At 42.4% G+C, this 15,651-nt stretch overlaps 1 protein-coding gene across 1 annotated transcript in view; it reads right to left on the minus strand.

The window, feature by feature from the left end:
* Nucleotides 1-1,475: 1,475 nt before the first annotated feature.
* LOC308136512 (A disintegrin and metalloproteinase with thrombospondin motifs 20) overlaps nt 1,476-15,651 on the minus strand; it is a 75,015-nt gene continuing 60,839 nt past the window's right edge. Inside the window, exons 29-39 of the mRNA XM_080504852.1 lie at nt 13,702-13,869; nt 10,362-10,535; nt 9,361-9,531; nt 8,850-9,050; nt 8,601-8,730; nt 7,161-7,255; nt 6,985-7,079; nt 6,749-6,882; nt 5,115-5,206; nt 4,897-5,001; nt 1,476-4,638 (exon numbers count right to left, since the gene is read on the minus strand). Of these exons, the coding sequence (XP_080360978.1) occupies nt 4,549-4,638; nt 4,897-5,001; nt 5,115-5,206; nt 6,749-6,882; nt 6,985-7,079; nt 7,161-7,255; nt 8,601-8,730; nt 8,850-9,050; nt 9,361-9,531; nt 10,362-10,535; nt 13,702-13,869 (1,455 nt within the window). The 3' untranslated portion in view covers nt 1,476-4,548. The remainder of the gene's footprint in view (nt 4,639-4,896; nt 5,002-5,114; nt 5,207-6,748; nt 6,883-6,984; nt 7,080-7,160; nt 7,256-8,600; nt 8,731-8,849; nt 9,051-9,360; nt 9,532-10,361; nt 10,536-13,701; nt 13,870-15,651) is intronic.

Raw genomic sequence — 15,651 nt, forward strand, 5'->3', positions numbered from 1 at the left:
AAAAAACGTCCCCTTCATCAGGCTTTCTGCATGTAGGACGGTGTTTCTTCCGAGACCATGGTTGGCCATTCATAAAACATTCATAGTGTGATGTTTTGTACACAAGGGGTCACTATTTGCTCAGTTTGGGGACTGTGCGTATCTGAAAGTCCATATGAAGGAGATTCACCATCATGATGTACTTTAAGTGTCATAACGTGTAACACTTAACCTTTCGTAATATGTTAAATCCATCCCGCTGTTCTTTTATAGATGTTTTCACATTTATAGTGAGATGTGACGTGGCATTGTCAAAAGAAAGAAAAGGGTAGAATAGCCACTCGGATATGATGATTGAAAACTTGATCAAAACAAACATTTCATAGGATGTCAGCTCAGAAAGGTTGCAGATGTATCAGATTAAATTTTAGGTGAGCTTTTTTCAGTGTGTCTGCGAAAAACCATTCTGCTCCCAGGAAATGTGCCCTTTCGAGCAGGTTGCAGCTGCAGATTACACTGGAATGTCTGCACTGTTACCTCAAAGCAGACTGCGCTTCATGGTAAACATCAATCATTAGTGTTTTTTATGGGGATTCTCTGTGCAGGTTTGTGCTTTTCAGCTCCGTCATTAAAGAAGTCTGGTTTATGCTCACAACAAGCAGGGAAGCTGTTTCCTAACTAGCCCACAGCCTAAAGAGTCTGGAAGGACCTCATCACAGCTTGGTTTCCCCTGGAAAACGACTTTTTAAGGACACGTTGTCGTGCTTCAGGATTCTTCCAAATCCTAAGATTAGATTTTGGGAACCAAGGCAGGCTTCTGGCAGGAAATCAAAGCACCTCCTGAGGAACGCCGGTATCTGTTTTCATTTAATGTACAAAGCTACCTCAGTGCATTAAGGCCTTGAAAAGCGGCTTGTATATAAACAGTTTACCTCTTTTACCTGCATCTTCATTACCGAGGCTGCTCTGTGACATAATTCCTCGAAAATGTTACCCTATTGTGGATTTTCAAAGTTTACCGGAAACTTACCTCACTGTGAGATTTGACACAACAATTAAATGAGTCACTGAGTTGTTGACAGCTTCAGCTGTTTCCAGGACCCAAGAGCACATCCGCATTAGTGAGAAATGGATTTGAAAGCACTTGTTCTGTTTATGTGTCTCTTAAGTGGAACTGAACTCCACAAAGTCTTGTAGAAATGCAGCCAGCTCCTCTAAGTGAATCCACATGGAGCTGCAATCTGGTGAGCACAAGCACCTCAGCCGACACTGACCTGCAGTCCTTCTCTGGTGAAGCACGTGACTTTGGGGCAGCCGGAGAAATCCAGGAGGCCTGCATGACTTATTATGGAAAAAATCCTGATTAGAAAAGAAAAAAACAAAAACCAAATACATGATGTTTGGAAATAAAAAATAAAGCACAAATCAACTTCTGCTGAAACGTGTTTTATTCTTACTTTTTGTACATTTTTTTTAAAAAGATGATTAGTATAGAAACAAGACATACAGTAATTGCATGATTAGTAACAATAGCACCAGGATCATTTTGTTTTCTTTTCTTTTACAAGAACTACACACATACTTTAGATACATATGATTCTTAAAAATATCTTTGGATAAAGCATGGCAAACAAGCACACTCTTTCTCTACCAATGCCCATTCAATACTTAGCACATTGTTTACAATTCAAGTATGAATATTAAAAATACACATATATCATAAGTTACAAATCTCAATGGTTGTTACAAAAAAAAAAACAGGATTACATTTCTACGAAATTCATAGCACACAGTGCATCAAGTATTCTTTAAATTTCTGATACAGACCTCATAGTACAATTGACCATCATAAAAAAATGAATGATAGCCAAAGATTTTCTAGCTGCTCAATGACTTTATTTTATATTATTATCAGCCATTCTTTAAATTAAAAGAAGCTGCATCGTCTGAAGATGAAAAAAAAAATCTGCATCTATTGTTTTTACTTTGGTTAAAGCTTAACATGAGCGTACCAGCATGTTAGTCCATTCGATGAGATGTCGTGGTCATTTAAGGATGAGTAGAAAGAGTTGTTTCCTCCAGTGATTTATCAGATATTTCGGGCAATGCGGCAGCTAGATTTTCATTGATAAAAGAACCGCAGCATGCTTTTCAAAATATAATAGATCCAACATGTGCTAAAGAGTCCTATGAAGCTCTGCCACAATTCATTACATCCCCAAATCCCCAGTGTCTTCCCTCCCAAGATTAGAGGTAATTCCAGTAGTTCAAAAGCACCATTCAAAGAATCCTTATTCAAGGTTAGTGGTTATACGCTTCCAAAGTAGGTTCGCACCGATTTTAGCGAAGCAGACGACATGGAGCAAACGTGACACAGCGGCTGGAAGGCAGTCCTTGTACGTCAACAAACAGAACAAGTCAATACAGAATAAATATGGTCAAACATAAATATATTACAACACATATCTCAAACAGAGCATGGATGTGTGTGTGTGTGTGTGTGTGTGTGTGTGTGTGTGTGTGTGTGTGTGTGTGTGTGTGTGTGTGTGTGTGTGAGTGTGTGTGTGTGTGTGAGAGAGGTAGGGGTTGCGTTTACCCACAGTCGGCACAAAACAGAGTGTGTGAGGTGAGAAATCCCAGCGGAGACAGGGTAACGGTGTAACAGATGAGAACTTTAAAAAGCACTAAAAACAGAGTGCACAAGTCTGTGTCAGTGTACTTCAATACCAGGAAATAAACCGTCTGTGAGGACTTCAGTAGTTAACATCTGACAACAGAGACAGACAGCAGACAGACAATGAAAATAACAAAGTGTTTTCTATTTGTTCTTATTTTCTCTCCTATGGTTAAACCTCTGACATGAGGCAGGTCAGGAAGGGTTTCAGTGTTGTGTTGCTTGGTTATTGGGAGGCTACTGTGCTAAAAAACAAAACAAAACAAAACAAAAAAAACACAGTCCCTATACCTGCCGACTTTAAAGTGAACATTGATGATACTGAAACAAGCCTGTTAGCTTATTGTTTACTGGAACACACCCATTCCTAATATACTACTGTACTGTCTGTCCAAAGCAGTGCTTTTCCAAGTGTGAGTCAACCTGACCTAGGGGGCGCCAGAGAACTTCAGTGATTTTTTTTTTTTATTGTATAAAACTATAAATTATTTTGTTTATAAGGAAAGTGACCACATTTCATTTCAGTATTCCTATATATGACTTCCAAAGTAACAATAAGTTATTGGTTGTATCTGTGCTGCTTCTGTATGATTTTTAGAAATGTAAAATTATAATAACCCTTGACGGCTCTCCCTCGCGCTCTTTGTATTGTCATCAGCAATGATTATGTGCAGATTGAGGCCAACGTTGGTCATATGTGTGCACAGAAAAACACTACGGCACAGGCAAACACAGCACAAGCTCTTTCAAACCCATGCCAATTCCATCATGTGCGATCACAAAATAAATGTATAACCTTCAGCAAAAATCCAATCTAACATGTATCCAATTCAGAGAAAACTTTAAGCTTCAAATTACAACAAGTATATTTAAATAGTTGCAGTAGCCTTGACATACTTGAAATAAGTTGAAACCTCAAATTTCAAAGTATTTCAATGAGTGCTAAAGAAAGACTAAAAACTCTTATTTTGAGCTGAGTTTCTAGTAAGTGTAATGGAGAATGATTATAATAAGGGGCGATGTTTTGACAGTTGCGAAATATATTCTAAGACTTCCCGGATTATTCAAATGAAATGTAACAAGTAGCACAGGAATTCTGCTCTTATTACCTACAATTGGCAGACGCCACATCATGAGAAAAACATGGAGGAGTGTGGCACTCAAGTAAAAAATTACTACTTAGCATTATGCTTGAAGTTTGAGGGGTGTAGTGCGGTTCTCACTTTGTAAGTTGAGGGTCCTCGTCCGCCGTGGTTGAGCACTAGTTTGTCCCAGTCAAACTGTAGCAGGTCTCACAATGACTTTCATGCTTATGGTGTAACAGTAAATGTAAATATCTATACAGCACATACAGCGTGACAAACCTTAACTACTTCTTCATCTGAATGAATTCTGAATCGTGAACCAAAATTTTTCAGAAACAAGCTGTAGCTATTAAGCTACAATGATTTTTTTTGTTTTTAGATATAAGTCTGTTTCTATGCTATTCCTGTATCTCCCTCCATGGTGTGTCTCCGTGCTGTAACCTTTGTTTTAAATGTAAAAAAACAAACAAATGCTTAGCAGACCTTAAAAATAAACAAAACCAACATTTTTTTTAGGTTCGGCTCTGAAGTGCAGATGTGCTCGATAGCCACTGCCGGACTGTTGCAGACATCGCTGACTCCTCTTCAATGTGAGCAGTTTGAATGGGACCCTGTAGCACTGTACACTGCACACTCGGAGGCGTCTTTTCTGCTTTATAGCTGCCATTAGGGAACTGTGGACGATACTTTCGGATGATAACTGTCAGATCCTCGTCCACTGCGCTTGCAGGTGACGACAGGATCCAACAAATCACTCTGATTGTGTTTCTCCTGGGTTACTGAGTTCGAGACGGATTCATGCGTTTGGTCTCAGTGGACCTGAAGGAGAAGGCCATTGTGAGCCTGGGGAATGCACTTCCCACAGAAACCACCACAGCGGCCATAGATTCTTGTCCCGTCCTACATGTGGAGACAAACGAGGAAAGGGAAAAAGTGGGCAAAGGGCAAGGTTTTATGCAGACAACGAACGCCTCATAAATGTCAGAGGGGATTCCTCTTCGATGAATCAGACACAAACACAGCTAAGCGATTCAGATGACATTTCAAAAATGCAATCTTATTCACACACTCCAAATCCAACACGAGGCACAATTACAACTCGATAATATCAGGCAAGAGCCAGCCTTAAATAAACCAATGAAGAAATCCACTTCTCACCTCAGACCTGTGGACTTTGACGGAAACATAGTTGCCCTGAGACGTCCATTTGGTGGCCTGAGCCACTTTGAGACCAGTGCCAATCAGATTAATGCTGAACTGGCCCTGAAAACACAACAGAGAATCGTTTTATAAAGGTCCTTATTGAGGACAGCCAAGTATGTTCACACAAATGACATAAAAACCAGTTTCTCACATGTCAGAGCTACAGCGCCTACCTGTGGACATTTGGCCGCACTGTAACAATCTCCTGCTGTAGCAAAGGGCACGGGTCGACCGAGAGGCGTCTGCGAAAACTGGAGGTCTGTGACTGACACATGGCAAAGCAAAGATACAGATTCAGATCCACAGTCACATCATGCAACACTGCTCAGAAGAAAACAGCCCCACATATATCTGCAGAAAACCAACATTAACAAATCTTTGCAGGATTAATGTCACGTCACTGACACCTTTCCATTGAAAGCTTCCTGGAGCAGTGAGGCAAAAATGACAAACACATGGGACTGTGTGAGAATCCAATCTGCATTACCTTGACATTACCTCGAAAGTGTTCTCAACTTGTCCAACAACAAGCAGCAGATGGCAACAGTGCCTGTAGCTTTGCAGCTTTGACGGCAAAGTACAACTAGTAAAATCGCAGGGGAGCGCAGTGAAAGAAGCACACCACTTTGTATTACAGAGAATCACTGTAACCGGTGAGATTTTAGACTGTGCAATTTTTCTCAAAAAATGTCAGGTTCGGCTATATAAAGACTTTGAAATTAATTGTTTGTATAAGAATGTGAGTATAAACAACATATTTGAAGTAAATGTGTTTTTGCTCAATGGTAAGACTAATTTAAAAAAGCAGTATGGATGTAAAGCAATGGAAATCAAGCAGGTTATCAGGATTGTTTAGTAACTTTTGCTTAAAACCACAAATCATTCTAAAACCTGTTTTCTTTAGTTTTCTACTTTGACTTGTCAGTTTTCTGCTATCCTGGAATACCCCATGTTAACACTGTCCAGGCCTCTTTTCCTGCCCTGCCTTTGTGTTGTGTGACGATAAAGTTTAAGAGATGTGCAAGGCACACCGAATTATCACATCTTCACAATCCTCCCGGCATCTTGAGCTCATTACCCCCCCCTGAGCCACCTGAAGGCCAAAAGAGTACCGTGCGGAGGGAGCGAGGGAACATGTGCTGTCAGAATCAGACGAGATAAAGGAGATGGAGGGATGACGGTGGAGGAACTAATCCGACTTCCCCGCCATGCACATACGCACGCACACACACACACACACCGACACACAAATGCAAACATGGCGCCCCCGTCCACTAATCCACATTCTCTAATCAAAGGCATACTTGGGCACAACAAGGCAGGTGGAGCTAACCTCACTAATGAGGAAGAGGATATAGTCTGAAATTGTGTGTGAGTGGGTTGGTGTACAAAGTGTGTACCGGTGCTTGCGTGCAAATCTAAAACTACAAAAGTGTTTGATACTGATGCAATTGGATGCACATTTGAGTGTGCTCAGACCCCCCCCCCCCACACACACACACACACACACACACACACACACACACACATACACACACACACACACCCCACCCCTGTTCATGTCGTTTCCCTGACAGGCACGGCTACAAGGCTTTGCCAAGAGGTGTGGACACAGAGTGTCGAGAGGTCATTATTTTGATTTCACCAGTGAGAGTGTGAGAGAAAAGCAGTGTATTGGGAAAGTTCAGGCTCCGGGACCTGGGTGAGATTGGTGGTACGGGACGAGACGTGTCGGGGGTTAACACAGCAATGATGTGTGGTCTCATTTCGGTAAAGAGTGTAAGATAATCACGCGGTAACTACGCACTCATTATCCTCAGAGAGCTCAAGTCCAGGCGAACTTTGTGGAAGAGCGTGTATCCTGCTGCTGAATAGTCGTTCCTGCAATCGCAGTCCTGTCTCCGGCTTCCATTATACGGACATTCAAAGGGGTTCAGTAACCTGGGTAGTAAAGGAAATCAGTAGTGCTTTAGAGTCTCACATCTGGTATTGCAACCATAACATCACACACAGACACACAGACACACAGACACACACACACACCTGTGCCCATACACCTCCGAGTAGTTATCCGTCTGACCACTGCGTAACGTCACGTACTCTTTTGGATAATCGGTTTGCATCTCGGCACAGTAAATCTGAGGAAACACAATGAGACAACAGATGAGATCTCAGCGGAAGCTGCTGGTTGAGTCATCAGCAGACAGAAGGGGACATACCTGTAATATCCGGGACTTGACTTTTAGATAGTACTCCCCATCGATCCTCACGCCCTGTCTCATCTGGACTTCTCGGCAGGAAGTGAACAACTGGCCTGAGGAGAGGGTAGCAGGGCAATGACACTGAGGTTGTGAGTTGTAATATATCGACACTCTCCATGCGCCTGTTTCTACATTCATCTTTTGCCAGCAAATGCCAGAATACTGCAAAAGCCAATAAACTAAGCACTTCTGTAGGAAGAAATTATGATCTGGCACTTGCTTCCTTTAACAAAAGCTATCTAAATGTCTTGTTTGTGTTGCCTACCCGGTGTTTCCAGAGTGCTGTCGAGCTCATATTATACTGTTGAGCTGATTAGCTGATTAAAATGAATACGCCGACCACGGAACTGGCCGTCACCCGAGCATATCATTTTAATTTCGTCAGTGCCTGACTTGGCAGAAGCCAAGTCGAGAATGATTAGCCCAGTGCGGACTGCAATGTTTTGAAATGCGGGTGTGCGAACCTGCAAACTTTGGCTTGCTGTGTTCCAGCCCTCCAGAGTCGGCCTCGGCACAAACCCCTGACACACTTCGACCAACTAGCCATATCACAATTTGCCAAAACAGCTGAGTTTTTATTTACAGTTCCACCAAGCAGTCACTCAAAGCGGCTTTAAGCGGACGTCCCTGTTCAGCAGAATGTGTTGAAATAAAGCAAGGATCTTGGCTTATCGTAAACACAATCCAAGAGAATGTTGGTTGCCATACACAACACAGTCCATTTCACGCCATTACGCTACACAATCTGTGTTTTCAGTAAGAATCCGAGCGAATCAAAAAGTTGGACAAGATGGTGAAATGTGTGAGTTATGGAATTAAAAAGTAATCAAGACTTCTGAGGGTGGGTGGGTGGGAGAGAAGAGAAGAGAAGAGAAGAGAAGAGAAGAGAAGAGAAGATGACCCAGAACAGAAAATAGAGAGGAAAAAAAGATGATCCAGTGTAGAGCTAAACAGAGTACATCTGGACCACAAGGGCCAAGAAGACCACAGAGGAGGGTCAAAGGGAGAATATGTAAGAAAAAAAGACACTGAACTCAAAGAAGACCTCGTGAAAATGAAACTTAACAGAAAAGATCTCGAATTGAAGACAAGACGAAGAAAGAAAGTAGAAAAAGGATGAAATGGGAGAGGAAACCAGAAGGAGATTAGAACATTTAAGCAGAAGATAAAATACAGAACAATTAAACTAATACAGAAGATCCATGAGAAAAGGTCCAGAAGAGAAAGATCTAGAAAGATCGAGAAAAGACGGTGTAAAAAGAAAGACGAAGCAGAGGAAGAGGAGATTCACAAGACAAGACCTGGAAAACAATATAGACAAGCTGTCGGCAGAAGAAAAGATGTAGAAGGCAAGAGAATATCTTCAAAGTTGTACAATCAAAGAAAAACCCCACTTACATTCCCTCTCTTGACACGCAGCTTGAGATTCTGGTTTTTCAGAGTGACGGCAGTGTTTGGACAGATGGCCTTTGGGGTTCGCACACTCCACCCTGCGCTCCATCACTCCTGCTCCACAGGTCTGCGAGCACTGAAACACAGAGACACACACACACACACAGTCACAAAACCAATCAGTTCAATGAAACAGATTTATGGAAGGAACTGTGAAACGCATGCCTTTTTTTTTTTTTTTGCAATCAGGCTCACCTTGCTCCACGGGCCGACTTTCCAGTAGGTAGTGTGAGGGCAGTCCGTGAGGAGGCACGGCCGGGTGCCAGCGGGGTGTGGCTCGGGGCAGTTTGTGCTGGCAGAAAAAGCCTGAGCGTACCGGCGCTGAGTTGGAGAAGACGGCATCACTGCACAGGAGACAATACGCTGCTGGTAGCCGACACCACAGCTGGCTGAGCACTGCAAACACAAACACGTACGCAAACTGATCACTCAATACATGGTCGTACAAAATGCTTCAGTAAAAAGAATTTACCAGCTATTAACAGTGTTGATCTTTTCTTGAAGGTAGAATTAAAAAAAAAAAAAGACATATATTCAAATAGAGATAATCTTACACTGTCGCACCATTGGAAGTTTAACAAAATCTGCACTGATGCAAAGGTCTTCTTCTTTGTCACATTTATAAAAAGATTCTTTATTTTGCTAATTTCCAGTCTTAAAGGGCTGATGTATTTTATTTAGTTATTTTATTCTTTTTAAATCCGACCTGTGACCATTCTCCTGTGATCCACTTGTAGTGACAGGGAGCCTCCTTGCAGGGCTGCAGAGATGAAGGCCGGGACGACGGCTCGCAGTAATCATCCTGGGCAGGTGTCATCCCGGGACCGATGCAGCCCAGCTTCCTGCTCTGCACGCCTTCGCCACATGTTGCGTTACACTACGATAAAGATGGCAGAACTCAGTGAGGGCAAAGAGAAACCTGCACACACCAGTGATACTCATTATAGGAGCTTTACATTATCGTAGATGACTGTTTTGGGACAATGGCAACACTGATGCCATCCCAAACATGTACTTATGTTACCGTAAAAGTTCAACAGGTGTCTGTCACTCTTGATTCACAGGGCCAATTAAAATGAAAAAAAAAAAAAAAACTGGTACAAAAATGTACATTTATCCAAGTAAAAGTGTAAATGTTCACTAAATGTTGATTTTCCTAATACTTTGTGGGAATTTATGAGCCAGACTGTAAGAAAAAGCAGATTGTATGTTCTCGAGGCAACACAGACAAGAATCTGAATACTGCAAACATTCCAGCAGGAGGACACAGTGCGAGGTCCCTACGTGGTGCCCCTCTTTTATGCCTCGCTTTTCAGTACAAAGCACACAACATTAAAGAAAGATGAGCCAGGAAGAAAAGCCGTCTACTGGCGTGACACACAACAGTGACATCCAGGACAAAAGGAATGAGGGCCACCAGTTCTCGGAGGTTTGATACTGTACGATATGACGAGCGACGGTTATCACTTAAGCCACCATGACTGACGCCGGAGATGAAGGGCACCCGCAGGTCAACCGTTTAACGGTGCAGAGAGAGAGAGAGAGAGAGAGAGAGAGAGAGAAAGAGGAAACGGAGATCGCAGCCAATAAAAACCTTAATAAGCTGGTCAAACATCTGTACATCTGTTTCACGCTAAGCCACGTACAAAAGGAAATGCGGTGCCATAAAGAAAGAAAGAAAGCAAATGAATGAGACTCTCTACTCACTTCTTCCCATTCACCGGCAACCCACGAGTAATGCGTGCACTCTGCAGTCTGGCACGGTCGGACAATAGGAGGACGAGCGTGAGTGTAACACAGATCCTCTCTGACTCGCCCGGTCCCTTTTAGCCGGCAGTACACATCTCGGTTCTGTACTCCGACTCCACAGGTCACAGAACACTGACAAGCACAAAAAGAACACACATTTCATTCAGGGAAACCAATACTCTGGAAAATCATGCTCACAAAATGACTTTTATTATATTTTCTGGTGAGTGAAAACAGAGAGTATGAACCTTGATTTCACGGCGTATTGACTTTAGTTAAGTCACACAGGTGATGGTTTACTAATTTTACACATGAAATGTAATTTTCTTGCCAGGAGGAATTTCACTCAGTCTGATAAAACAGTTGTAAAATGTCTGAAAGAAACCATCCGTAGTTAATAACCCCGATCAAGTCATTGGGGTTATTATGTCTTTGGCTTGAACACTTAAGAAACAGCAGAAGGGTTCAGTTTAAAACAAATGTCAATTTATAAGCAACAAGGTTCTCATAAAAACAACAAGTTCACTGAGTCTGCAAAGTCTATTTGAGCCATCGCTAATGGTAATGTTTTGTTTTTTTTACTACATGAACTGAGGAGGTCATGACAATCTTCATGATAGTTGGTTGTAAGACGGTCCAAGAAATACCCCCCTCTTAATTTTGAGTCTGACCTGGGTCTTTGTGTGGTTTGCATTTTATATGTATGTGGTTTCTTCGGGATGCTTTATCTTTTTCCCAAAGTTGGAGAAACATGCATGTTCGGTTAAGTTAGACAGAGTGGAGACCTGTTCAGGGTTCACACTGCTTTTCAACCGCCGTAACTGTATTGAAATTGTAAAAAAAAAAAAAAAAAATTGTTAGCAGCTCAAGAACAAGATAAAATCTAAGAATATATTAAGAGTCAATCAGTTTTTGGAATCTGTACGTAATTCAGAATGACAGCGAGAACAACAGCCACTACCAAGAGCTGCTGCAGTTCTTTTACAATACGGCTGACCTTTTCCAGTCGGTTAGTGTAAATGTCTTTGAGGTGAGGTAGCGGTCTGTTAATAATCTACTCTGCCACCCTCACTGATTCACATAGTAGAAAATATGGAAAAATCTAACAATACGTTGACTCTATATCACTGTATAGTATTAAGTAAGCACCTTTTTTTGATGTTACCTTAACAGTTGGAAGGTATGACAGGATATGCTACAAAACAGGATGATGGGAGAAAATTTGCATATCATAGAGGATTGTCTCTGGCAGACGTCTGCACTCTTTGAGAACTCGTCTCGTTGTTCATAGGCTCAAAGTATTACCTGCATTTACTTTCAAAAAGTTTCATGGACTTTGATGGCCAACAAACGTTTGTTTGGTCTGCTGCATCAAAGTTCTGCTGCTCTGCTGCATCTGCTCAATGCACTTAATAAACCCAAGGCAGGTTTGTTTCTTCTCCGTAAGCCGTATATCTGGGATCACACAAAGGTCTATCTCAAACATCTCTTTGATGTGCTTCGAGAAGCATACCTGCATACTGAGGAAGCACTCTGCAAGGCTTTAGCTGATCGGGCCTGTTTCTCTGTAACTCCTTTAAGCAAGCCCTCAATGCACAGCACGAGGCCTCGTCTGCTTCATACAGTCAGAAAGTTCTACAGCAAGTAAACATAAAATTGATCCTGCTGTGAGTCTCGTCAATGTAAACTGCTTCACTCTGTGAGAAGACGTGCTATCAGACAGTGTGGGGAGAAGTAGAGGAGAAAATGAGAGGATTATTTCAATGTGTTGGTTCTGCATCTCCAACAGTCCAAGAATGTTTTCGTACTTCCCGGGATGTTTAGCTTCGCTCTTAATTCTGGGTTACATTTTCAGCCTTCGTGAAATATTTTTGGGCTTTGCACTGCTTTAAACCCCCCCCCCCAAAAAAATGAGCACACCAGAGACGTTTTACTCTAAATGATCCAAAGAAGATCATTGAAAGTGACATCTTTGAAACTGCAGAAGAAAGACGCTCTCTGAAAACATTGACAGGATGATCTGTGGATTGTCCAGCGATACAAGGACACCGTCAGTGATAGCAGATGTCCCCGATGATTGGTAGCTTTGATTTTAAATGTTTTGTTTATTCAGAGTTTACAATGGCAAAGGAAAATAATTCAGAACGCCACATGTGAGAAATGTGAAGCTGAACTAGAATAAAAAGGTTGGAATTAAAGTTGTTATTTTCACTGGCTACGTGAGGAGAGAGTAGTTCTTTTCTTTTCTCTCTTTTTTTTTTGGAAAGCAAATTCTCAACAGGCAGCAGCCCTGACCTCCTCCAGCTCCTTTAACATGTTGCCCATTACATCCCCCCGCGGAGGTGACTGAGGAGCCTGGGTAGCTGTGGAATAACTCAAACTCTGGGCGCTGAGGTTTCAAAGTTGTCACATGCACGGATATTAAGATATAAAACATGTCTTTATGCTCTAGTTGAGGATTTCATGGTTGCTGGTGGTATGTGGAGGAAGATGATTGCTTCCAGACACCAGCGAGCAAAGAACGAAGCGGGGAGGAGGACACCCTCAAAGAGTGGGGAGTGGCAGGAGGCTTGCAGAGGGGAGGGAGGCACTGGAGTTCTCATGAATCGCTCTGAATTATACTTTGAAAGTTGGACAGATTTCTTTCCCCCCCTGATCGCCCAGAGTGTGAAAAACTATCGGTCTCTGCAGCCATACTTAGCTGACACACCTAATCAGATGAGTAAAACCCAAAGTTGGGCTTTTAATGTACAAGTGGCCAGTTTATCATGTTATAAGTACATAAACCCGCTGTGTGATTCAAGATATGACTCATTCTTAACATCCTGCATGTATTTGTAAGTGACACCAAGCTCTGCTGAATCCGCTGCACCTCTGAATCTTCTTGTTTATTATTTCATTCAAATAGTGCATTATGTATGCATGGAGTCAGTGTGTGGTCTGATAAAAAGCTTTCAGGGAAGAGCCGCGCCAGAATAAAACTCGCTTTACACACACTTTTTAAGATTTGGCCTAAACATATTAAATCTGAACAACAAATGGCAAGTTCTCTGCATAAACACTTGTACAGATCCAGTCAGCGATGCTTAGTTTAAACTTGAGGACACTACATTACTCTCCAATCAGAGTAAACAAAGTGCTTGATTGGACAGGTGCTCTGTGTGTACATGTCCTACATCTGCAACGTCTGGGAGGTTCTTGGCTTTGTGCTCGTGTCTCAGCTGCTCGCCGCAGCCACTGGTTTCGTTATTCCCCCTGAGATGTTGCGCTATTATATGAGTCCGGGGAACAAACATACCTCGCGCCACCTGTTGGCTTTCCATCCGGGACATCGCTGAGCCCGGCAGGCCTTCTCCGTCCGGGGTCGTGGCAGATGACTGCAGAGATCCTCCTCTATTTTGGTTTGGTTTTGATAAACACAGGCTATTTCCCGCTGTTTGGTCCCCCGACCACAGCTCACTGAGCACTGCAGAGGGAGAGAGGGAGGGTGATGGGTAGGTTAAAGGAGGGAAGAAGAACATATCAGTGAACATATTATAGTGTCCAAACCGAATGTGGCCCATGAATCGTTTTTATTATTTAAATATTAAAAATTCTTTACATCTTTTTTGAATAATACTGACTGTCTTAATATTCTTACGATATGTTAGAATGGTTTAAACACTGTCAATTAAAATCAATTAAAGAAAACGAAATTGCTTGGAGATTTTAGGGTGTAATGTGATCTCACTGTATTTATGATTAAAGAAGCTGGTCATCATTCTGTGACTTATTGTAATGTTCATATTGCTATAAAGGTACCAACGTATCAATGTGACTGTGGCTGCCTTTTACATTATTCCATCCTTCTGTCTGCTTTACAACATTATCCAACATAGAGTTGTGGCCAGCTGGACGAAACGCAGCCAGTTATTCACCCTGTGAACACACTAATGGAGTTTGTTTGTGGAGCAAGTTGAAAGCATGGAGAGGGAAAACATAGATGGAGAGTTATGGTGAGACAATAATCTGGTATAAATAAGAAGCGTAGGAATACTTCAGGAAAGCTCGACAATGAAGAAGAGAGGAAAGAAAAAAAAATCAGAATGAATACAAATCAGACACCCCGATGAAAGCTGTGAGGATGGCCTGAGATAGTAGATGGAATAATTGTAAAGACTACGGTCCCCGTGAGGCCAGACAGCAATTAGAGTGCCTATTTCTGCTTGACGATTGAGCGCCCCTATACAAAGCCACTCCAAAAATGGGGTGCTGGAATCAAATACACAAGACGAGGAGAGTTACATTTTTGTCTTAGCATATTTTCCAGTCCAGATAATGAACATAATATTGCATTGTCCTCTAATTATGATCTCAGAATATTGCATAACACCCACACAAACTAATGGTGCTGATGATACCACTGTGAAGACCTATGGAAGGAGGACTTTTTAAAACATTTTTTAACCCAGTTTCTCAAAGTGAAACTGCATACTTTGCCTATTTAAAAAAACAAAACCAAAAAAAAAAAACTGCAATGTTTTAAGCAACTATTTGAGGTCTTTAAACAAAGCCACCTCCTGCTTTTTCTTCCTAAGTGTGGTGCAGGCTGTGGATGACACTCCATACACATGCATCATACAGGTTGTAATTACAGAGGCATTTTAAACACAGGGGCGGCTCAGCTGACGGAGAACATCAAAGCCGAGGTTGGAGCTCCAGAGACTCATCCTGAAATCTGGCAGATTCACATACTTGTGGCACACTCGTTCAAAAAAAAAAAAAAAGATAACTGAACTCCCTCTACCTCAGACAAGAGCGGAGACAAGCAAACATGTTGGAGAGAGTGGGGGAGGCAGAGAAGGGGGGGGGGGGGGGTAGCCCCTCCTCACTGCTGTAAAAGCAGGGAGGGGGAAAAAAAGAGGGGAGGGAAAAAAAAGGAGGAAGAAAGGAAATCGCAGCCATACGAGCTGTGCTCCCCCAGCTGAACTGTATCGGCATTTTTTAACCGGTGGGAGAAAGATAGAAAGAAAGAAAAAAAAAAAAAAAGACTATATGGCGATGAGCTCCTCCTGCTACCCTGCCAACCTCATCTGTCAGCCATTAGTTAATCAGGGCCGGTAACACAGCACACAGCGGGCTGGCACGGTGCGTGGGACCAGAGGACAGTTTCACCTCTGGGAGCAAGAGGAGGGCAAGGACTCAGGGACATCTGCTGCACTGCACCCATCCACAGCTGGCTTACTTCACTCAGCAGCACCCACTCAGG

This window comes from Blennius ocellaris (assembly GCF_963422515.1).
Source record: "Blennius ocellaris genome assembly, chromosome: 11".
Taxonomy (NCBI): Eukaryota; Metazoa; Chordata; class Actinopteri; order Blenniiformes; family Blenniidae; genus Blennius; species Blennius ocellaris.